Source organism: Diorhabda sublineata, chromosome 4 (assembly GCF_026230105.1).
Source record: "Diorhabda sublineata isolate icDioSubl1.1 chromosome 4, icDioSubl1.1, whole genome shotgun sequence".
In the NCBI taxonomy this organism is placed as follows: domain Eukaryota; kingdom Metazoa; phylum Arthropoda; class Insecta; order Coleoptera; family Chrysomelidae; genus Diorhabda; species Diorhabda sublineata.
In genome coordinates this window covers 35010655-35036242 of record NC_079477.1, presented here as the reverse complement: position 1 = coordinate 35036242, position 25588 = coordinate 35010655, and the positions used below count along the sequence as shown (strand labels likewise).

General features: G+C 37.2%; 1 protein-coding gene across 1 annotated transcript; it reads left to right on the top strand.

Moving 5' to 3' along the window:
* The first annotated feature begins 328 nt into the window (after positions 1-328).
* Positions 329-24474, top strand: LOC130442793 (uncharacterized). Its single transcript, XM_056777148.1, has 5 exons — positions 329-487; positions 5560-5646; positions 6069-6333; positions 19790-20120; positions 23866-24474. Exons 1-5 carry the CDS (start codon positions 373-375, stop codon positions 24007-24009), a joined length of 942 nt encoding a protein of 313 aa, XP_056633126.1. The 5' UTR covers positions 329-372; the 3' UTR covers positions 24010-24474.
* Positions 24475-25588: the final 1114 nt, after the last annotated feature.

Here is a 25588-nt window from a genome sequence, read left to right as displayed (position 1 = left end):
ATATAACGACTTCCTCGATTTAACAAACTCTTCGTAATCCCCTTGAATTGTCCGTAAGAGTCAATGTAAAATATACCTTGACAAAAATAGGTCAAAAATAGGACAAAAATAAATATTTTTTTTAAAGAATTGTAAACATTTATACATTGTAAACACATGAATTACGCTATCGCCAATTTACCTCTATTGAGCTACGTGAATATCAAAATTAATTCTCGAAATTCCAACCCTCAACGTTATCCAAAAGTAGGGATTATTATTGGAGGAATGGAGGATGCGTAGTAAGCAGGACCAGACAGATGAAAATCGTCGGCCGGGTTTTCCGATTTCAGTTGTTTCTCAGATCTCCAGCAGGCGAAACAAGGATACGAGATGGGACTGCGCCTCAATGTGCTAATTGTTGCTTCGACCCTTGTTGCTCTCTCCTGTGGGATTCCGACTTCTTTAGTTGAAGAAATCAAGTCCAGCGAGCTTAGGAATAATAAAGGTTAGTAACTTTTCACGCGAATAAGAAACAGTACGGGAACACAATATATATATATATATATATATACACAGTTGTCTTAAAAAAAAAGCGAATTCGTATTTCCATCAGATTTTCATACACACCTGTTGATCTGCACTTGACGGATCTTGACCAAATTGAGTCTGTTTTATTATCTCCGAATTTCAAATCTTTGTCTCGACCACATGTTTTATTTGTTGAACCACTCCCTTGTGTAAAATTTGGAAGGATAAGGAGGATCTAGGTATGTTTGATTCGGCCCTGATATAGGAACTTTTTCCTCTGCAGGGCTGGGGTTGTTGTGGTTTTGTTGGGATGTGTTGCTTCTAGAAGGGTTTTTTTTGGTTTTTTTTTGTTTTTTCTAATCTAATTTGGGGTTGGCGGGTACAGCAGCGACTGTATTATTCCATATCGTCGGCCATTTGGTTGGAGAACCGGTTCACCAGGTGTGGTGTCCGTGGAGAGGTCGTACGGGGTTTGGGGTTTTTCCATGGTGACTGGGACCGTTTCCTGAGGAGCTTTAGGTGTTTCCATCCTTTTAGGACAACGGGGATAGAAGGCGGGGTGAGATCCACCTCAATTGTCGCAAATAGGGAAGTTTGTCTTTGGGCATTTTTCTGGTTTGTGACCGAATGCACCGCAAGTGGGACAAATAGGTTTGGCATTGCAGGAGTCTGCGGAGTTGCCGGTGGAGGAACAGCGGATGCAGTATTTGGGGACTGCGGGAATGGAGTTTGAATTCGCAATAGTGCGAAAGCCCGTAGAAGTTTATGCCCTTGGTGAGGGCGGGATGGTAGGCTGATTCGGAGTCTGTTATTATCCAAAACATGGAGGTAGGTTTATTTGTTGTCCTGGCAATGATCCTCCAGGATTTGAGAACGAGAAATTTGAGTGTCGAAAGGATCTCTAGAAACTCTTCGTCCGTATAGGATTGGTTTACATTTTTGCAGACAAGAGATGTGGTTTTTCTGGGTTTGGATGGGGGTCTCGTCAATGGCGTAACGGATTTTTCTTGCCTATGTTTCATGATGAAACGTGGTAGGAATTTTGAGGAGGGCGGTGCCGTTGGGGTTGGTTTTGAGAAAGCTCATTTGTCCCCTCAATAGCTCTTGCGTATTGAGCAGATTGTAGAGTCTGGAATGAAGGATTCTGGGCAGAGGAACGGGATTGTTGTTGGGCGGTATGGGGTTGTTTTGGAGTTCTAGGGATCTGGGTTTGGGTTGGTGCTTGGGGTTTTTGGAGATTAGGGGAATTTTAGGTAATAGTTTTGGGATTTTGAAGTGGTTGAATGGATTGTGGATTTTCGGGAATTCTGCTAGACCCTGGACGCATAGGAACTCGCGGACGTTGCGGGAGATGAACTCCTCTTATTTTGGAGAGACTTTTGTTTGAATGCAGTCGGATTGAAGGAGTTCTTCGAGTATATTTGCGAACTTTTCCTACAGAGAATTGAGTTTGGTGGGCAAAGATGGAAACTCGTCGACGGATGTAGTGGAAACGGGTTTGTATCGGAGACGAGAGCCTATAATCGGATGGAACATGGAATTATCTCAATTTTGGTTCAGAAAGAGAACGTTGGTTTTATACAGGGAAAATAGTCAATCGAATTAAGTTATAGCACACTCTGTATATTATCTATTGATAATATATCTTTGTACATTGAATATTTATATATTTTCATATATTTTGTAATTAATAAATAGTTTGTCAACACATCAACTTCACTGCAGTAATCTGTGATAACATATTATCAAACCATATGGTAGGACTAAATCGATTACCAGTAAACGTAATATAAAATTCATTTTCGTCGTAATTGACAGTGATTAGAAATTATACGTAGAATACAAATACAAATGAAATATTTGATGATATTTATTTATATCTCCCATAATTATAATTCCTTATTTATTTTTATAGCGCTCGAATGAAATTTCTTTGAGTGCAGTATTTTAATGGCATCGTAAAAGCAATAAATCCTGCACGGAACTTTTAGTAATTTATGTGTAATCTTTAGATACACAATTTTTTCGAATATTTCATATCAAATTGGAATGTAGTATCTAATTACTAAAAGCTCTTCAAACCATTTTTGTTTGCCAATAAAAAAAAGCCAAGTTTTAATTCTCAGTTGGAAAATAAATGCAGATATGAATATTTAGTTGCTCCATAATTTATTCGGCAAACCGCAAACTTCTATAAGAAATTCCTGGAGGATTGTGAATTTATAAGAATGCAATTTATGTGTATCGAGTTGCTCCACAATTTATTCGGCAAACCGCAAACTTCTATAAGAAATTCCTGGAGGATTGTGAATTTATAAGAATGCAATTTATGTGTATCGAGTTGCTCCACAATTTATTCGGCAAACCGCAAACTTCTATAAGAAATTCCTGGAGGATTGTGAATTTATAAGAATGCAATTTATGTGTATCGAGTTGCTCCACAATTTATTCGGCAAACCGCAAACTTCTATAAGAAATTCCTGGAGGATTGTGAATTTATAAGAATGCAATTTATGTGTATCGAGTTGCTTCACAATTTATTCGGCAAACCGCAAACTTCTATAAGAAATTCCTGGAGGATTGTGAATTTATAAGAATGCAATTTATGTGTATCGAGTTGCTTCACAATTTATTCGGCAAACCGCAAACTTCTATAAGAAATTCCTGGAGGATTGTGAATTTATAAGAATGCAATTTATGTGTATCGAGTTGCTCCACAATTTATTCGGCAAACCGCAAACTTCTATAAGAAATTCCTGGAGGATTGTGAATTTATAAGAATGCAATTTATGTGTATCGAGTTGCTCCACAATTTATTCGGCAAACCGCAAACTTCTATAAGAAATTCCTGGAGGATTGTGAATTTATAAGAATGCAATTTATGTGTATCGAGTTGCTCCACAATTTATTCGGCAAACCGCAAACTTCTATAAGAAATTCCTGGAGGATTGTGAATTTATAAGAATGCAATTTATGTGTATCGAGTTGCTTCACAATTTATTCGGCAAACCGCAAACTTCTATAAGAAATTCCTGGAGGATTGTGAATTTATAAGAATGCAATTTATGTGTATCGAGTTGCTCCACAATTTATTCGGCAAACCGCAAACTTCTATAAGAAATTCCTGGAGGATTGTGAATTTATAAGAATGCAATTTATGTGTATCGAGTTGCTTCACAATTTATTCGGCAAACCGCAAACTTCTATAAGAAATTCCTGGAGGATTGTGAATTTATAAGAATGCAATTTATGTGTATCGAGTTGCTCCACAATTTATTCGGCAAACCGCAAACTTCTATAAGAAATTCCTGGAGGATTGTGAATTTATAAGAATGCAATTTATGTGTATCGAGTTGCTTCACAATTTATTCGGCAAACCGCAAACTTCTATAAGAAATTCCTGGAGGATTGTGAATTTATAAGAATGCAATTTATGTGTATCGAGTTGCTTCACAATTTATTCGGCAAACCGCAAACTTCTATAAGAAATTCCTGGAGGATTGTGAATTTATAAGAATGCAATTTATGTGTATCGAGTTGCTCCACAATTTATTCGGCAAACCGCAAACTTCTATAAGAAATTCCTGGAGGATTGTGAATTTATAAGAATGCAATTTATGTGTATCGAGTTGCTCCACAATTTATTCGGCAAACCGCAAACTTCTATAAGAAATTCCTGGAGGATTGTGAATTTATAAGAATGCAATTTATGTGTATCGAGTTGCTCCACAATTTATTCGGCAAACCGCAAACTTCTATAAGAAATTCCTGGAGGATTGTGAATTTATAAGAATGCAATTTATGTGTATCGAGTTGCTTCACAATTTATTCGGCAAACCGCAAACTTCTATAAGAAATTCCTGGAGGATTGTGAATTTATAAGAATGCAATTTATGTGTATCGAGTTGCTCCACAATTTATTCGGCAAACCGCAAACTTCTATAAGAAATTCCTGGAGGATTGTGAATTTATAAGAATGCAATTTATGTGTATCGAGTTGCTTCACAATTTATTCGGCAAACCGCAAACTTCTATAAGAAATTCCTGGAGGATTGTGAATTTATAAGAATGCAATTTATGTGTATCGAGTTGCTCCACAATTTATTCGGCAAACCGCAAACTTCTATAAGAAATTCCTGGAGGATTGTGAATTTATAAGAATGCAATTTATGTGTATCGAGTTGCTCCACAATTTATTCGGCAAACCGCAAACTTCTATAAGAAATTCCTGGAGGATTGTGAATTTATAAGAATGCAATTTATGTGTATCGAGTTGCTCCACAATTTATTCGGCAAACCGCAAACTTCTATAAGAAATTCCTGGAGGATTGTGAATTTATAAGAATGCAATTTATGTGTATCGAGTTGCTCCACAATTTATTCGGCAAACCGCAAACTTCTATAAGAAATTCCTGGAGGATTGTGAATTTATAAGAATGCAATTTATGTGTATCGAGTTGCTTCACAATTTATTCGGCAAACCGCAAACTTCTATAAGAAATTCCTGGAGGATTGTGAATTTATAAGAATGCAATTTATGTGTATCGAGTTGCTCCACAATTTATTCGGCAAACCGCAAACTTCTATCAGAAATTCCTGGAGGATTCTATGATTGTCAATTCGAAGAACAAATTTCGGAACAACCTTTTTCATTCTCACATCTTGAAATTCTCCAAACAGATCAATAAACACTCAACGGTCAATGAGAACAAGATATCGAATTCACGGCAATGTGGACAGTTGTTGGGCATTCTTATTGAGGTTTGTCAGTACGTTATCTATGCGAGGTCTTGTTAACGGAAAAGACTTTCTTCAGTAGCATTTTTATCAAGTATAAAATCAAATTTCATAGTTGCACTCTATTCACATCGATGAATACTCTTGAATTAGAAGACCAACAAATGTCTTAGATGTCGATACATCAGGCATTCCTTCGTGTGATAATAATTCAAGGTCCTACATAGAAAAAAAAAGTATACAAAATGGAAATATATTATACAATAACAAAGTATGAATTTAACTAATTAAAATAGTGAATTTTTGTTATAGTTAAAAGATCTCATCCAAATGAGTTAGTCGATATCGAAAGTAATGAAGCAGATGGACCTTTATACAAACCTTCAGCAATTAAAAGAGGTAAGTTTGACACTTATACTAATGTTCTATTACAGGAAATATAAAAATTGATATCCGTTGTCTCCCAGAAATAGTACTAAGTACTTTGTAGGCATAGAGACCAAAGGTAACCTTGAACTCTAAGCAGCGGTAACCCAAACCATACCTCCAATAGCGTGATGTACATGCCGCTCATCACTCGACTTTCCTCCATTGCTCGACGACCGTATACGTCTGGGTAAAACCCAGATTCATCCCTATAGACGATTTATATCGATGTCTCTGAGTTATTGAAGTCAAGTCAAAAAATACTTCTGTTTCTGCAAATCAAGTTATTGCTGATATTCTTGTAGGTGAAGAACTATGTCTTGGTGTCTTGGTGAATTAGTATTCACACTACAGTTCAAACAAACAAATCCTCTTAGTAGTTATTTGACTTGCAGGTGTAAGTCTAGAAAGCAAGCTTCCATCAGATCTTCAGTGGGACCAGGACCGAACAGACCTTCTTATTAATAAAAACTATCTGCCCAATGTAACAAGTTTATTCCGATATCCTGATGGTTCACCTGATGAAACGGAAAAGAAAATCAGAGAGTTTGAAAAAGGTTATCAATATGCGAGGAATAACGATGATCTGGACGAGGTATTAGAAAATGCTGTTTTGAAATCTGGAGTTTACGGAGATTCTGGAGATTTGAATCAATACAGGTGAGTCCAAATACGAGTATGAATTCGGCAGATATATTTTAAAAATTAGTTGTTGAATAGTATTTTCGCCAAATAATTATCATAATCTACTTGAATACTAAAAATCGGAGACATTTTCGCGTATGGACACTCAACTGGAAACTTGATAGTCTCGGAGATGTTGTCAAATTGGTAGAGCTCAGAGCAACTATTTATCAATAAGTGAGAAAATGAAAAATATGTAAGAAACCGATAGTATTAGCTGGCTTCCACGACCAAAGGCGGCTTTAGAAAAGAAAGAAATTCAGGAAAATCGAGGCGTTCATTCATTCATTCGATTAACTCGTACAAAAAGAAAGTGACGAGGCTAAATTGGACCAGATCGTCAACTTGTTGAAATATATGGTCAACAAGAAACCGAGAAAACTTCGAAATTCCACAGTCCAGTCAGAGGAAAAACAGGAACAAGTCGCCTACAAGGGAACAGCACCGAACCAGGATCAAAAGCTTTCGTCCAGACGGCCATACCTAGCAGTCTGTGCCCGGAGGATGATCACCCACTAGGATCAAAGAAAATCATGAGAATGTTCCTCGCCAAAAAATGATTCAGCAATGGTAGAAAGAAATTCGGCCTACCTGCACTAAAAGCATATTTGGCTCAGTGGTAATCTTTTGTCCTGAAAGAGGACCTCCAGAATGACGATAGTTCCGAAAAGAATAGACAAAAAGTCGCGCAAAGAACTAGACTAGTCGAAGTACTGAAGATATGACTCGACAGTCCATCGGGAGGCCATTTGGGAGTGAAGAAACCCCTTCAGCGAGTCCGTGAAAGGTTTTATTGGATGAATAGTTCCTACTATTTGAAGGACTGGTGTAATGTATGTATGTATGTTCAAGAGAAAGGCATGGGAAGCACTGGATTGCTTCAGATATCGCTGGACCATTTCCAACGACAGATAGTGTTGGTAAATACATCCTAGTCGTGATGAACTACTTTACAAAATGAGTGGGAGTGTGCTGGATCCCGAATCAAGAGGCCACAACTGTTGCGGAAGTATTATGAGAGAATTTATCAGCCAATATTTTGTGCCCATGAAGTTCACAGCGATGATGAAGGAAAGAACTTCGAGAGCCATGTGTTCCAGGAAATCTACAATCAGATGTAATAGTTGAAAGAATGAACAGGACCATTGGCAGATATATGTCTATAGTAGTTTCCAACCACCAGAGAGATTGGGATCAGCATCTGTCCCTATTTGCAATGGCTTCTCGATCGACTATTAACGAGTCCACCGGTGAAACACCTGTGAAAATCCTGTTTGGACGTGAAATGTATCCAAGAATTTGGCTTTCGACCTGGAGAAGAACGGATGACACATACGAATTGGCTTCGAATTCATCTTCAAGTTGCCAGTGACAGAATGAAAAAATGATACGACACGGAAGCCACAGGCGTCGATTTTAAGGAGGGGGATAACGTAAGGCTGCACAACCCTTCGAGGAGAAAGGGTTTTTTGTTCTTAAACCAAAAAGAACTCTGTAGCTATATTAGAACCTGAGATATAGATCTTTGAATGTAGAAAAATTGCCAAAAACACCTACAAAAATCCATAATTTCACATTGAATGTCCGCGCCTAGCTCCTCTCCAACTCTACCGATTTAAATGTTCAAAAACTCAAAAGAAAGAGGATGTTTCAACGAGTGTTCTTAAAGCAAAACGAAGTCTCTATCTGGAATAGAACCTGAGATATTGAGGATAGAACGTGTGTATGCCAAAAACCTACAAAAATCCATAACTCCACATTAAATGTCCGCGCCTAGCTCCTCTCCAACTCAACCGATTTAAGTGTTCAAAAACTCAAAAGAAAGAGGATGTTTCAGCGAGTGTTCTTAAACCAAAACGAAGTCTCTAGCTTGAATAGAACCTGAGATATTGAGGATAGAACGTGTGTATGCTAAAAACCTACAAAAATCCATAACTCCACATTAAATGTCCGCGCCTAGCTCCTCTCCAACTCAACCGATTTAAGTGTTCAAAAACTCAAAAGAAAGAGGATGTTTCAGCGAGTGTTCTTAAACCAAAACGAAGTCTCTATCTTGAATAGAACCTGAGATATTGAGGATAGAACGTGTGTATGTCAAAAACCTACAAAAATCCATAACTCCACATTGAATGTCCGCGACTAGCTCCTCTCCAACTCAACCGATTTAAGTGTTCAAAAACTCAAAAGAAAGAGGATGTTTCAGCGAGTGTTCTTAAACCAAAACGAAGTCTCTATCTAGAATAGAACCTGAGATATTGAGGATAGAACGTGTGTATGCTAAAATACCTACAAAAATCCATAACTCCACATTAAATGTCCGCGCCTAGCTCCTCTCCAACTCTACCGATTTAAATGTTCAAAAACTCAAAAGAAAGAGGATGTTTCAGCGAGTGTTCTTAAACCAAAACGAAGTCTCTAGCTTGAATAGAACCTGAGATATTGAGGATAGAACGTGTGTATGCTAAAAACCTACAAAAATCCATAACTCCACATTAAATGTCCGCGCCTAGCTCCTCTCCAACTCAACCGATTTAAGTGTTCAAAAACTCAAAAGAAAGAGGATGTTTCAGCGAGTGTTCTTAAACCAAAACGAAGTCTCTAGCTTGAATAGAACCTGAGATATTGAGGATAGAACGTGTGTATGTCAAAAACCTACAAAAATCCATAACTCCACAATGAATGTCCGCGACTAGCTCCTCTCCAACTCAACCGATTTAAGTGTTCAAAAACTCAAAAGAAAGAGGATGTTTCAGCGAGTGTTCTTAAACCAAAACGAAGTCTCTATCTAGAATAGAACCTGAGATATTGAGGATAGAACGTGTGTATGCTAAAATACCTACAAAAATCCATAACTCCACATTAAATGTCCGCGCCTAGCTCCTCTCCAACTCTACCGATTTAAATGTTCAAAAACTCAAAAGAAAGAGGATGTTTCAGCGAGTGTTCTTAAACCAAAACGAAGTCTCTAGCTTGAATAGAACCTGAGATATTGAGGATAGAACGTGTGTATGCTAAAAACCTACAAAAATTCATAACTCCACATTAAATGTCCGCGCCTAGCTCCTCTCCAACTCAACCGATTTAAGTGTTCAAAAACTCAAAAGAAAGAGGATGTTTCAGCGAGTGTTCTTAAACCAAAACGAAGTCTCTATCTAGAATAGAACCTGAGATATTGAGGATAGAACGTGTGTATGCTAAAAACCTACAAAAATCCATAACTCCACATTAAATGTCCGCGCCTAGCTCCTCTCCAACTCTACCGATTTAAGTGTTCAAAAACTCAAAAGAAAGAGGATGTTTCAGCGAGTGTTCTTAAACCAAAACGAAGTCTCTATCTAGAATAGAACCTGAGATATTGAGGATAGAACGTGTGTATGCTAAAAACCTACAAAAATCCATAACTCCACATTAAATGTCCGCGCCTAGCTCCTCTCCAACTCTACCGATTTAAATGTTCAAAAACTCAAAAGAAAGAGGATGTTTCAGCGAGTGTTCTTAAACCAAAACGAAGTCTCTAGCTTGAATAGAACCTGAGATATTGAGGATAGAACGTGTGTATGCTAAAAACCTACAAAAATCCATAACTCCACATTAAATGTCCGCGCCTAGCTCCTCTCCAACTCAACCGATTTAAGTGTTCAAAAACTCAAAAGAAAGAGGATGTTTCAGCGAGTGTTCTTAAACCAAAACGAAGTCTCTAGCTTGAATAGAACCTGAGATATTGAGGATAGAACGTGTGTATGCTAAAAACCTACAAAAATCCATAACTCCACATTAAATGTCCGCGCCTAGCTCCTCTCCAACTCAACCGATTTAAGTGTTCAAAAACTCAAAAGAAAGAGGATGTTTCAGCGAGTGTTCTTAAACCAAAACGAAGTCTCTATCTTGAATAGAACCTGAGATATTGAGGATAGAACGTGTGTATGTCAAAAACCTACAAAAATCCATAACTCCACATTGAATGTCCGCGACTAGCTCCTCTCCAACTCAACCGATTTAAGTGTTCAAAAACTCAAAAGAAAGAGGATGTTTCAGCGAGTGTTCTTAAACCAAAACGAAGTCTCTATCTAGAATAGAACCTGAGATATTGAGGATAGAACGTGTGTATGCTAAAATACCTACAAAAATCCATAACTCCACATTAAATGTCCGCGCCTAGCTCCTCTCCAACTCTACCGATTTAAATGTTCAAAAACTCAAAAGAAAGAGGATGTTTCAGCGAGTGTTCTTAAACCAAAACGAAGTCTCTAGCTTGAATAGAACCTGAGATATTGAGGATAGAACGTGTGTATGCTAAAAACCTACAAAAATCCATAACTCCACATTAAATGTCCGCGCCTAGCTCCTCTCCAACTCAACCGATTTAAGTGTTCAAAAACTCAAAAGAAAGAGGATGTTTCAGCGAGTGTTCTTAAACCAAAACGAAGTCTCTAGCTTGAATAGAACCTGAGATATTGAGGATAGAACGTGTGTATGTCAAAAACCTACAAAAATCCATAACTCCACAATGAATGTCCGCGACTAGCTCCTCTCCAACTCAACCGATTTAAGTGTTCAAAAACTCAAAAGAAAGAGGATGTTTCAGCGAGTGTTCTTAAACCAAAACGAAGTCTCTATCTAGAATAGAACCTGAGATATTGAGGATAGAACGTGTGTATGCTAAAATACCTACAAAAATCCATAACTCCACATTAAATGTCCGCGCCTAGCTCCTCTCCAACTCTACCGATTTAAATGTTCAAAAACTCAAAAGAAAGAGGATGTTTCAGCGAGTGTTCTTAAACCAAAACGAAGTCTCTAGCTTGAATAGAACCTGAGATATTGAGGATAGAACGTGTGTATGCTAAAAACCTACAAAAATCCATAACTCCACATTAAATGTCCGCGCCTAGCTCCTCTCCAACTCAACCGATTTAAGTGTTCAAAAACTCAAAAGAAAGAGGATGTTTCAGCGAGTGTTCTTAAACCAAAACGAAGTCTCTATCTAGAATAGAACCTGAGATATTGAGGATAGAACGTGTGTATGCTAAAAACCTACAAAAATCCATAACTCCACATTAAATGTCCGCGCCTAGCTCCTCTCCAACTCTACCGATTTAAGTGTTCAAAAACTCAAAAGAAAGAGGATGTTTCAGCGAGTGTTCTTAAACCAAAACGAAGTCTCTATCTAGAATAGAACCTGAGATATTGAGGATAGAACGTGTGTATGCTAAAAACCTACAAAAATCCATAACTCCACATTAAATGTCCGCGCCTAGCTCCTCTCCAACTCTACCGATTTAAATGTTCAAAAACTCAAAAGAAAGAGGATGTTTCAGCGAGTGTTCTTAAACCAAAACGAAGTCTCTAGCTTGAATAGAACCTGAGATATTGAGGATAGAACGTGTGTATGCTAAAAACCTACAAAAATCCATAACTCCACATTAAATGTCCGCGCCTAGCTCCTCTCCAACTCAACCGATTTAAGTGTTCAAAAACTCAAAAGAAAGAGGATGTTTCAGCGAGTGTTCTTAAACCAAAACGAAGTCTCTATCTAGAATAGAACCTGAGATATTGAGGATAGAACGTGTGTATGCTAAAAACCTACAAAAATCCATAACTCCACATTAAATGTCCGCGCCTAGCTCCTCTCCAACTCTACCGATTTAAGTGTTCAAAAACTCAAAAGAAAGAGGATGTTTCAGCGAGTGTTCTTAAACCAAAACGAAGTCTCTATCTAGAATAGAACCTGAGATATTGAGGATAGAACGTGTGTATGCTAAAAACCTACAAAAATCCATAACTCCACATTAAATGTCCGCGCCTAGCTCCTCTCCAACTCTACCGATTTAAGTGTTCAAAAACTCAAAAGAAAGAGGATGTTTCAGCGAGTGTTCTTAAACCAAAACGAAGTCTCTATCTTGAATAAAACCTGAGATATTGAGGATAGAACGTGTGTATGCCAAAAACCTACAAAAATCCATAACTCCACATTAAATGTCCGCGCCTAGCTCCTCTCCAACTCTACCGATTTAAGTGTTCAAAAACTCAAAAGAAAGAGGATGTTTCAGCGAGTGTTCTTAAACCAAAACGAAGTCTCTATCTTGAATAAAACCTGAGATATTGAGGATAGAACGTGTGTATGCCAAAAACCTACAAAAATCCATAACTCCACATTAAATGTCCGCGCCTAGCTCCTCTCCAACTCTACCGATTTAAGTGTTCAAAAACTCAAAAGAAAGAGGATGTTTCAGCGAGTGTTCTTAAACCAAAACGAAGTCTCTATCTAGAATAGAACCTGAGATATTGAGGATAGAACGTGTGTATGCTAAAAACCTACAAAAATCCATAACTCCACATTAAATGTCCGCGCCTAGCTCCTCTCCAACTCTACCGATTTAAGTGTTCAAAAACTCAAAAGAAAGAGGATGTTTCAGCGAGTGTTCTTAAACCAAAACGAAGTCTCTATCTTGAATAAAACCTGAGATATTGAGGATAGAACGTGTGTATGCCAAAAACCTACAAAAATCCATAACTCCACATTAAATGTCCGCGCCTAGCTCCTCTCCAACTCTACCGATTTAAGTGTTCAAAAACTCAAAAGAAAGAGGATGTTTCAGCGAGTGTTCTTAAACCAAAACGAAGTCTCTATCTTGAATAAAACCTGAGATATTGAGGATAGAACGTGTGTATGCTAAAAACCTACAAAAATCCATAACTCCACATTAAATGTCCGCGCCTAGCTCCTCTCCAACTCAACCGATTTAAGTGTTCAAAAACTCAAAAGAAAGAGGATGTTTCAGCGAGTGTTCTTAAACCAAAACGAAGTCTCTAGCTTGAATAGAACCTGAGATATTGAGGATAGAACGTGTGTATGCTAAAAACCTACAAAAATCCATAACTCCACATTAAATGTCCGCGCCTAGCTCCTCTCCAACTCAACCGATTTAAGTGTTCAAAAACTCAAAAGAAAGAGGATGTTTCAGCGAGTGTTCTTAAACCAAAACGAAGTCTCTATCTTGAATAGAACCTGAGATATTGAGGATAGAACGTGTGTATGTCAAAAACCTACAAAAATCCATAACTCCACATTGAATGTCCGCGACTAGCTCCTCTCCAACTCAACCGATTTAAGTGTTCAAAAACTCAAAAGAAAGAGGATGTTTCAGCGAGTGTTCTTAAACCAAAACGAAGTCTCTATCTAGAATAGAACCTGAGATATTGAGGATAGAACGTGTGTATGCTAAAATACCTACAAAAATCCATAACTCCACATTAAATGTCCGCGCCTAGCTCCTCTCCAACTCTACCGATTTAAATGTTCAAAAACTCAAAAGAAAGAGGATGTTTCAGCGAGTGTTCTTAAACCAAAACGAAGTCTCTAGCTTGAATAGAACCTGAGATATTGAGGATAGAACGTGTGTATGCTAAAAACCTACAAAAATCCATAACTCCACATTAAATGTCCGCGCCTAGCTCCTCTCCAACTCAACCGATTTAAGTGTTCAAAAACTCAAAAGAAAGAGGATGTTTCAGCGAGTGTTCTTAAACCAAAACGAAGTCTCTAGCTTGAATAGAACCTGAGATATTGAGGATAGAACGTGTGTATGTCAAAAACCTACAAAAATCCATAACTCCACAATGAATGTCCGCGACTAGCTCCTCTCCAACTCAACCGATTTAAGTGTTCAAAAACTCAAAAGAAAGAGGATGTTTCAGCGAGTGTTCTTAAACCAAAACGAAGTCTCTATCTAGAATAGAACCTGAGATATTGAGGATAGAACGTGTGTATGCTAAAATACCTACAAAAATCCATAACTCCACATTAAATGTCCGCGCCTAGCTCCTCTCCAACTCTACCGATTTAAATGTTCAAAAACTCAAAAGAAAGAGGATGTTTCAGCGAGTGTTCTTAAACCAAAACGAAGTCTCTAGCTTGAATAGAACCTGAGATATTGAGGATAGAACGTGTGTATGCTAAAAACCTACAAAAATCCATAACTCCACATTAAATGTCCGCGCCTAGCTCCTCTCCAACTCAACCGATTTAAGTGTTCAAAAACTCAAAAGAAAGAGGATGTTTCAGCGAGTGTTCTTAAACCAAAACGAAGTCTCTATCTAGAATAGAACCTGAGATATTGAGGATAGAACGTGTGTATGCTAAAAACCTACAAAAATCCATAACTCCACATTAAATGTCCGCGCCTAGCTCCTCTCCAACTCTACCGATTTAAGTGTTCAAAAACTCAAAAGAAAGAGGATGTTTCAGCGAGTGTTCTTAAACCAAAACGAAGTCTCTATCTAGAATAGAACCTGAGATATTGAGGATAGAACGTGTGTATGCTAAAAACCTACAAAAATCCATAACTCCACATTAAATGTCCGCGCCTAGCTCCTCTCCAACTCTACCGATTTAAATGTTCAAAAACTCAAAAGAAAGAGGATGTTTCAGCGAGTGTTCTTAAACCAAAACGAAGTCTCTAGCTTGAATAGAACCTGAGATATTGAGGATAGAACGTGTGTATGCTAAAAACCTACAAAAATCCATAACTCCACATTAAATGTCCGCGCCTAGCTCCTCTCCAACTCAACCGATTTAAGTGTTCAAAAACTCAAAAGAAAGAGGATGTTTCAGCGAGTGTTCTTAAACCAAAACGAAGTCTCTATCTAGAATAGAACCTGAGATATTGAGGATAGAACGTGTGTATGCTAAAAACCTACAAAAATCCATAACTCCACATTAAATGTCCGCGCCTAGCTCCTCTCCAACTCTACCGATTTAAGTGTTCAAAAACTCAAAAGAAAGAGGATGTTTCAGCGAGTGTTCTTAAACCAAAACGAAGTCTCTATCTAGAATAGAACCTGAGATATTGAGGATAGAACGTGTGTATGCTAAAAACCTACAAAAATCCATAACTCCACATTAAATGTCCGCGCCTAGCTCCTCTCCAACTCTACCGATTTAAGTGTTCAAAAACTCAAAAGAAAGAGGATGTTTCAGCGAGTGTTCTTAAACCAAAACGAAGTCTCTATCTTGAATAAAACCTGAGATATTGAGGATAGAACGTGTGTATGCCAAAAACCTACAAAAATCCATAACTCCACATTAAATGTCCGCGCCTAGCTCCTCTCCAACTCTACCGATTTAAGTGTTCAAAAACTCAAAAGAAAGAGGATGTTTCAGCGAGTGTTCTTAAACCAAAACGAAGTCTCTATCTTGAATAAAACCTGAGATATTGAGGATAGAACGTGTGTATGCCAAAAACCTACAAAAATCCATAACTCCACATTAAATGTCCGCGCCTAGCTCCTCTCCAACTCTACCGATTTAAGTGTTCAAAAACTCAAAAGAAAGAGGATGTTTCAGCGAGTGTTCTTAAACCAAAACGAAGTCTCTATCTAGAATAGAACCTGAGATATTGAGGATAGAACGTGTGTATGCTAAAAACCTACAAAAATCCATAACTCCACATTAAATGTCCGCGCCTAGCTCCTCTCCAACTCTACCGATTTAAGTGTTCAAAAACTCAAAAGAAAGAGGATGTTTCAGCGAGTGTTCTTAAACCAAAACGAAGTCTCTATCTTGAATAAAACCTGAGATATTGAGGATAGAACGTGTGTATGCCAAAAACCTACAAAAATCCATAACTCCACATTAAATGTCCGCGCCTAGCTCCTCTCCAACTCTACCGATTTAAGTGTTCAAAAACTCAAAAGAAAGAGGATGTTTCAGCGAGTGTTCTTAAACCAAAACGAAGTCTCTATCTTGAATAAAACCTGAGATATTGAGGATAGAACGTGTGTATGCTAAAAACCTACAAAAATCCATAACTCCACATTAAATGTCCGCGCCTAGCTCCTCTCCAACTCTACCGATTTAAGTGTTCAAAAACTCAAAAGAAAGAGGATGTTTCAGCGAGTGTTCTTAAACCAAAACGAAGTCTCTATCTTGAATAAAACCTGAGATATTGAGGATAGAACGTGTGTATGCTAAAAACCTACAAAAAACCATAACTCCACATTAAATGTCCGCGCCTAGCTCCTCTCCAACTCTACCGATTTAAGTGTTCAAAAACTCAAAAGAAAGAAGATGTTTCAGCGAGTGTTCTTAAACCAAAACGAAGTCTCTATCTTGAATAAAACCTGAGATATTGAGGATAGAACGTGTGTATGCCAAAAACCTACAAAAATCCATAACTCCACATTAAATGTCCGCGCCTAGCTCCTCTCCAACTCTACCGATTTAAGTGTTCAAAAACTCAAAAGAAAGAGGATGTTTCAGCGAGTGTTCTTAAACCAAAACGAAGTCTCTATCTAGAATAGAACCTGAGATATTGAGGATAGAACGTGTGTATGCTAAAAACCTACAAAAATCCATAACTCCACATTAAATGTCCGCGCCTAGCTCCTCTCCAACTCTACCGATTTAAGTGTTCAAAAACTCAAAAGAAAGAGGATGTTTCAGCGAGTGTTCTTAAACCAAAACGAAGTCTCTATCTAGAATAGAACCTGAGATATTGAGGATAGAACGTGTGTATGCTAAAAACCTACAAAAATCCATAACTCCACATTAAATGTCCGCGCCTAGCTCCTCTCCAACTCTACCGATTTAAGTGTTCAAAAACTCAAAAGAAAGAGGATGTTTCAGCGAGTGTTCTTAAACCAAAACGAAGTCTCTATCTTGAATAAAACCTGAGATATTGAGGATAGAACGTGTGTATGCCAAAAACCTACAAAAATCCATAACTCCACATTAAATGTCCGCGCCTAGCTCCTCTCCAACTCTACCGATTTAAGTGTTCAAAAACTCAAAAGAAAGAGGATGTTTCAGCGAGTGTTCTTAAACCAAAACGAAGTCTCTATCTTGAATAAAACCTGAGATATTGAGGATAGAACGTGTGTATGCTAAAAACCTACAAAAATCCATAACTCCACATTAAATGTCCGCGCCTAGCTCCTCTCCAACTCTACCGATTTAAGTGTTCAAAAACTCAAAAGAAAGAGGATGTTTCAGCGAGTGTTCTTAAACCAAAACGAAGTCTCTATCTTGAATAAAACCTGAGATATTGAGGATAGAACGTGTGTATGCTAAAAACCTACAAAAATCCATAACTCCACATTAAATGTCCGCGCCTAGCTCCTCTCCAACTCTACCGATTTAAGTGTTCAAAAACTCAAAAGAAAGAGGATGTTTCAGCGAGTGTTCTTAAACCAAAACGAAGTCTCTATCTTGAATAAAACCTGAGATATTGAGGATAGAACGTGTGTATGCCAAAAACCTACAAAAATCCATAACTCCACATTAAATGTCCGCGCCTAGCTCCTCTCCAACTCTACCGATTTAAGTGTTCAAAAACTCAAAAGAAAGAGGATGTTTCAGCGAGTGTTCTTAAACCAAAACGATGTCTTTATCTTGAATAAAACCTGAGATATTGAGGATAGAACGTGTGTATGCTAAAAACCTACAAAAATCCATAACTCCACATTAAATGTCCGCGCCTAGCTCCTCTCCAACTCAACCGATTTAAGTGTTCAAAAACTCAAAAGAAAGAGGATGTTTCAGCGAGTGTTCTTAAACCAAAACGAAGTCTCTATCTAGAATAGAACCTGAGATATTGAGGATAGAACGTGTGTATGCTAAAAACCTACAAAAATCCATAACTCCACATTAAATGTCCGCGCCTAGCTCCTCTCCAACTCTACCGATTTAAGTGTTCAAAAACTCAAAAGAAAGAGGATGTTTCAGCGAGTGTTCTTAAACCAAAACGAAGTCTCTATCTTGAATAAAACCTGAGATATTGAGGATAGAACGTGTGTATGCTAAAAACCTACAAAAATCCATAACTCCACATTAAATGTCCGCGCCTAGCTCCTCTCCAACTCAACCGATTTAAATGTTCAAAAACTCGAAAGAAAGAAGGTGTTTCAGCGAGTGTTTTGAATTTTTCGAGCCTTAACAATACAGAAAGGACTTCTTTTATATATTCAGAATAATAAAGGTACTAATTTACAAAAACGCTTTGTTTCTCACGGGCTATTTACTTGTTTCAAATGGAGAATTGGTTCCGATCTTCAGTTAGTCGGTGTGTTTGTACAGTGACCGAAATTCCATCTACATAAAAACCATGAACCTACCGTGTTGTACGAATTTTTTATTTCTCATTGGCCGCTTTTAATTTAGATAAGCAACCTCCGACAAATACGTGGGTGTTGAAATAAAACTTTTAACGGCAACGTTTTACAAACAGCACGTGTTTCAACCTGCCATTATTGTTTGGTTGACTAGGTGACAACTGGAAAAACAGACCGTCTACCTCATTTTAATACTTTCACGTCTCGTTGCGCTGGATCGATATTCCAGCGTTGTAAGCCGGGTCAGGACTAAGTAACGAAACAAATTTGTCGTCCAACTTTGTTTTGTAATATTTTATAACAGAAGAATCTAGACTATGGAACAAAAATTAAATAATTTTCGCAGCATTTCAGCTAGAAAACTAAATAGTATGTGACACGGCGTCAAAACTTTGCCTAAAGTTGTTAAATGATATTGCCGACGACATACTTTAAATGTTGCTGGTCCGTTCTATGGTAAAAGATATCCAGATGAATTTGTAGTAGCTGATGGAGGAACAAACCTGAGCAAGGATTTAATGCAGACGAAACTGCGTGTTTTGGAAGAGAATGCCCAAACAAAACATTCGTTTCTAAAAGCGAAAAGTCTGGATTTAAGGCAGCAAAGGATAGAGTTACGCAGCTGCTATGTTCGAATGCATCTGGAGATTGTGTCATTAAACCACTGATACTTCACAGATCGTTTAATCCTCGGGCTTTAAAAAATCAAAACAAGGACAACCCGTCATTGTTTTGGCGCGCTAATAAGAAAGCATTTAGACTTTAAAGCACTTCTACTTTTGGACAATGCACCAGGTGATCCTCGCTAACTTGAAACTATGAATCTAAATATAAAAGTGTCATTTTTACCTCCCAACACGACGGCTTCGCTTCAACCTATGGACCAAGGAATTATACAGACCTTTAAGCTCTATTACATCAGAATCATATTGGATAATATGGAATGTAATCCTGATACGAATGTTATGGAATGCTGGAAGAAATTTGACATTGCTGGAAAAACCTGTGGCCTGCTCTGACTCAATCTGGATCACTCCGAATCAAGCTGAATCTGATTCGTCATCTCCACTCTTTCACACCAGCTGAATCAACCTGAATAATTCTTCGCCAGCTGAATCAAGTGCGACCTCGAATCAAACCTGATTGAACCAGATTCGTCCGGTCTGAAGGCGGGAAAAGAGTTCCTTTAAACGGAGCCCTCGAAGCCGAATCTCGGTCAATCAGATTCAACTTGATTCGGATTCGTTTGGTGTGAAAGGGCCTTTAGGCGTTACTTTTTAATAGTAATCTGTTTCATTTCTCTAACACATATTTTGTGCAGGTTCCAGTCGCGGCTAAAACGAGATGTTGAACTTTCACCAGAAGAAGTCTTAACGCTACTGTCTCTTTATGAAAATAGTCGTCAACATCAAATTCCTCAAAGTGATAATTATCGTTATCCTTGGACTAGATTTGAGCCAACAGTAGACACGGATCAGTTACAAGAACAAGATGATGAAAACTGGTTGAATACTCCCGTCGTTTATTCTCACACTTCTTCGTTTGACAAAGATTCGGACCCTAAGTATTTATACGAGAGTAGTCCGGAAGATGTGGAAGTCAAAGATAGATGGCGAGGATTTGGAGTAGATGGAAGGAGCAAACGGTTCATGGTAAGGATATAATTGTGAAAATCGCTTGAAAGTTGAGTCCGTCTCGAATTCAATCGAAATTGAATTTGGATTTTCACCAATAATCACCAAATTTTTGCTATCTAACGTGTGCCCTATTCTTTTGCAAATATTATAATGTTTGGATGGATTTTGAGTGGTTCTACGAATAAGTAAATTATTGAAAATGAAACTTCAATTTCTATGTTTCAAAAATTAATAACAAAAACTAATTTTTAAACATTTAGAAGCGTTTTTATGTATAAATTTATTCAAAACTAATTTTTAAACATTTAGAAAATTAAAATTGACGTTTCAGTTTATTTCAGTCTTTTTCATTTCTAAAAATTCTCTTTTTCGTTTAATAGATTCCGTTTCAATAATTTTTGAATCTTTATTTATGTTTTTTTTTGATATTTCATGGTTCGTTAAAGCAGTTCTATTTTTTTTTATCGTATTGATGACTTCTTAGTCTATTTTCCAAATATTGAGATGTCTGTCCTATGTATCAGCCAAACTTATCATCACTGATCGTTTTTGTGACACGTATTGAAGTTTAAATATCTTGAGGACCAAATTTTGTTTATGTGTCTTCAAAAAAATTGATTTTATGATAAGAATTGAATTTTTTATTTGTTTTCGTCATACAGTAATTTTTCAACCTTCTTGTCTGGATTGAATGGACGTTTCTATTATTCTTTCAATTGGAATCTTCAACATTTTATGAAAAAAAAGAGGGGAAAATCATTTTTAATCAAACTTCCACTTCTAATATTGAAAATGAGTTAACAACAAATCAACAGGAACTAGTAAGATTAGTTTTCATGAAATTTCTCAAAAGGAAAACATTTTTCATTTCAAAACCTCAAAACTAGATTTCAGAATTGCTACAAAGATTATTTAGTTCACGGGAAAATTTGAATTATTTGGGTATCTGTGAAAATTCGCCATATTTGTTTCGGTTTATAATCTTAATATACAAGAAAGTTTCCAATAGCTTACAAAATCGTTATTTTAGAAACCAGTTTCTTCTGGTATCGATCACAGCCTTGAAAATGGATGCAAAATCATTCAAAAGCTTGGTATAATAAGGGAAAATTACAAGTTGAAAAAATTTTCCCAAGTTACATGAAGAAAATTCCAGAAGATTCTCTAAAATAAAACGCAAAATTTCATCAGAAATCATTATAATAGAATAGAACCTGAGATATAGATCTTTGAATGTAGAAAAATTGCCAAAAACACCTACAAAAATCCATAACTCCACATTGAATGTCCGCGTCTAGCTCCTCTCCAACTCAACCGATTTAAGTGTTCGAAAACTCAAAAGAAAGAAGGTGTTTCAACGAGTGTTCTTAAACCAAAACGAAGTCTCTATCTGGAATAGAACCTGAGATATTGAGGATAGAACGTGTGTATGCCAAAAACCTACAAAAATCCATAACTCCACATTGAATGTCCGCGTCTAGCTCCTCTCCAACTCAACCGATTTAAGTGTTCGAAAACTCAAAAGAAAGAAGGTGTTTCAACGAGTGTTCTTAAAGCAAAACGAAGTCTCTATCTGGAATAGAACCTGAGATATTGAGGATAGAACGTGTGTATGCCAAAAACCTACAAAAATCCATAACTCCACATTGAATGTCCGCGTCTAGCTCCTCTCCAACTCAACCGATTTAAGTGTTCGAAAACTCAAAAGAAAGAAGGTGTTTCAACGAGTGTTCTTAAACCAAAACGAAGTCTCTATCTTGAATAGAACCTGAGATATTGAGGATAGAACGTGTGTATGCCAAAAACCTACAAAAATCCATAACTCCACATTGAATGTCCGCGTCTAGCTCCTCTCCAACTCAACCGATTTAAGTGTTCGAAAACTCAAAAGAAAGAAGGTGTTTCAACGAGTGTTCTTAAAGCAAAACGAAGTCTCTATCTGGAATAGAACCTGAGATATTGAGGATAGAACGTGTGTATGCCAAAAACCTACAAAAATCCATAACTCCACATTGAATGTCCGCGTCTAGCTCCTCTCCAACTCAACCGATTTAAGTGTTCGAAAACTCAAAAGAAAGAAGGTGTTTCAACGAGTGTTCTTAAACCAAAACGAAGTCTCTATCTTGAATAGAACCTGAGATATTGAGGATAGAACGTGTGTATGCCAAAAACCTACAAAAATCCATAACTCCACATTGAATGTCCGCGTCTAGCTCCTCTCCAACTCAACCGATTTAAGTGTTCGAAAACTCAAAAGAAAGAAGGTGTTTCAACGAGTGTTCTTAAAGCAAAACGAAGTCTCTATCTGGAATAGAACCTGAGATATTGAGGATAGAACGTGTGTATGCCAAAAACCTACAAAAATCCATAACTCCACATTGAATGTCCGCGTCTAGCTCCTCTCCAACTCAACCGATTTAAGTGTTCGAAAACTCAAAAGAAAGAAGGTGTTTCAACGAGTGTTCTTAAACCAAAACGAAGTCTCTATCTTGAATAGAACCTGAGATATTGAGGATAGAACGTGTGTATGCCAAAAACCTACAAAAATCCATAACTCCACATTGAATGTCCGCGTCTAGCTCCTCTCCAACTCAACCGATTTAAGTGTTCGAAAACTCAAAAGAAAGAAGGTGTTTCAACGAGTGTTCTTAAACCAAAACGAAGTCTCTATCTGGAATAGAACCTGAGATATTGAGGATAGAACGTGTGTATGCCAAAAACCTACAAAAATCCATAACTCCACATTGAATGTCCGCGTCTAGCTCCTCTCCAACTCAACCGATTTAAGTGTTCGAAAACTCAAAAGAAAGAAGGTGTTTCAACGAGTGTTCTTAAACCAAAACGAAGTCTCTATCTGGAATAGAACCTGAGATATTGAGGATAGAACGTGTGTATGCCAAAAACCTACAAAAATCCATAACTCCACATTGAATGTCCGCGTCTAGCTCCTCTCCAACTCAACCGATTTAAGTGTTCGAAAACTCAAAAGAAAGAAGGTGTTTCAACGAGTGTTCTTAAACCAAAACGAAGTCTCTATCTTGAATAGAACCTGAGATATTGAGGATAGAACGTGTGTATGCCAAAAACCTACAAAAATCCATAACTCCACATTGAATGTCCGCGTCTAGCTCCTCTCCAACTCAACCGATTTAAGTGTTCGAAAACTCAAAAGAAAGAAGGTGTTTCAACGAGTGTTCTTAAACCAAAACGAAGTCTCTATCTTGAATAGAACCTGACATATTGAGGATAGAACGTGTGTATGTGAAAAACTCCCATAAGTAATGTGCAGGGGGAAATAACTTGAGAATGGTGAAAATTCGATGAAATCCGATGGTTGGTGGTTGATCTGTGCATCAATACCTTTCATTGAAAAAAAAAATGAAGCAAATCGGATGAGTAGAACGCCTGAACGGACTCGGAATGGAAATCATCAATTTTTTTAATACATAAGATTAAATTTCATAAATATTTGTCAGCATTTATTTTATTATAAATAACTTTAAGAATGAATATTGTTCATTCGAGAATGAATATAGTTAGTTCCTTCGTAATATAAATTGTATTTGTTCCATAACATAATAAATTATTGTAATTTTTGTGTAAAATAAAATAATTTTCGAGTACCGAAAAATATAATTCCCATGACTGCTTGCCGCATGATTGAAAGATTATAACAGTCAAAATATGATTTACAGCCTCCGCAATTGTTGGCAAATAAACTATAAATAAATTTTGAAAAATTTATTGGTTTTTGTTTCAGATATCAAAACGAAAGAGCCTCGACCCAACAAGAGAACTAAGATATATAAATGGACCAAATAAGAATGACTTTTATACTCTATCTCAACTTTTGAGTAATCAAAGAGGATCCGATAATCCAATATATCGTCGACTAATTTTGTAATTTGGAATGGAATTGTATCATATCAAAAATCAGGATTTTTGGTACCTATTGAAATACATATTAATATAATAGATTGATTCTGTATTTTATTAATTATATAGTGAATTGAAATATAATTTCGAATACTGGAATGGCTTATATTATGTAATGTGGTTCTCTATTTGCTTCTTTGCCTGTTTTTTTTTTCACTATATCTTCGTAGCTCAGACATTACCTGCATTCTTTCAACAGTCTTCAACTATTCTGTTTATTGCCATCGTTTACGCTCCGTTAAATTTTTTGTACGTTACATACGTCCACAGATTATGCAGATTTACTTCCAAGTCATTTCCTTTATTCTAGATTTTACTTCAATACAAAATATTGAGAATTGGTGTATATTTCTTAACATATGAATAAATATATATTATGTTTAATGTATCAGTGTCGTCATTAATTAAAATAATAAATAATGCAAAATTCTAGTATCATTTGACTTGTCACCAAATTGACATGAACATTTGTGAAGTGTCAGGTGAGTTCTACCGCGGACATAGAGCTCGAGCTAGAGCTAGAACTAGAGCTTGATATATTGATACATTAAATTAGATTTCTTGCGCATAACCGTTCATAAACTTTTAAAACATAAATTTAACCATTACAAGATACCTAACCTAACTCAACCTAACCTAACTCCCCAGTTGGTAGCATGTGCTGGTTCGATTGAGCCTCAAAGATTTGTGAAGAACCCACAAGGTGGCTTGAAAACAGTTGTAATCAAGGATCTTAATCCCCTGCCCTTGGTTTCTATTGAAGTCATATCTCAGTCTGCTCCAAACATCCTGAGGCTCCGTGGGAAGTCAATTTGTAGACAATTGCCAGGATGGAATGGTTAAATGGAGAATGCCACAGCAAAAAAAGAATTTCAACGATCTAAAATAATATATCTGCCATTTATCAATGCCACTCCAACTCATGATGACACTGTCTACACAAACTTGCTCAAGGCTCGTCGAGAATGCGATAGTGTCAAGCAAACAACCTATTTTGTGACCTTCGACCAGGCACTATATATGAAGGCACATGAAATTCTCCACAAGGGCACGCATCCACTATTGAAAGATGTGATAGCAAAACTTGGGGGCTTCCACTTGCTCATGTTCATTTATTGACACATCAGACATTGGCCAAATTGATTCTGGGTCTGATTGAATTAACCAACCGTTGTCGACAGGGTACTAACAGATGTGGACCAGTCCAGGGTTCTGGAAGCAGATGACTTAGTAGAAATCAAATCTGTGAAGCAGCGATTTATGATAGCTGTCCACAATTTGCAAAGCAGAGATCCAACAGCTCAGCTCTGGGTTAAATACTATAGCATGGTGACTCTTGTCAAGCAATTTATCCAAGCAGAGAGAATGGAAAACTTTCAATTCCAAAAATTCACAAATGAAGGCTATTTCACAATCCGAAGGTCAAACAAATTTTGGTCAGGCGCTTGGACTGACATGGCAATCGAACAGAAACTCATGAAAGATATGATATAAGTTGGAGGTGGCTTGACTAGTGGAAGGAAAGAAAGCCTTAACGAATCCACCAA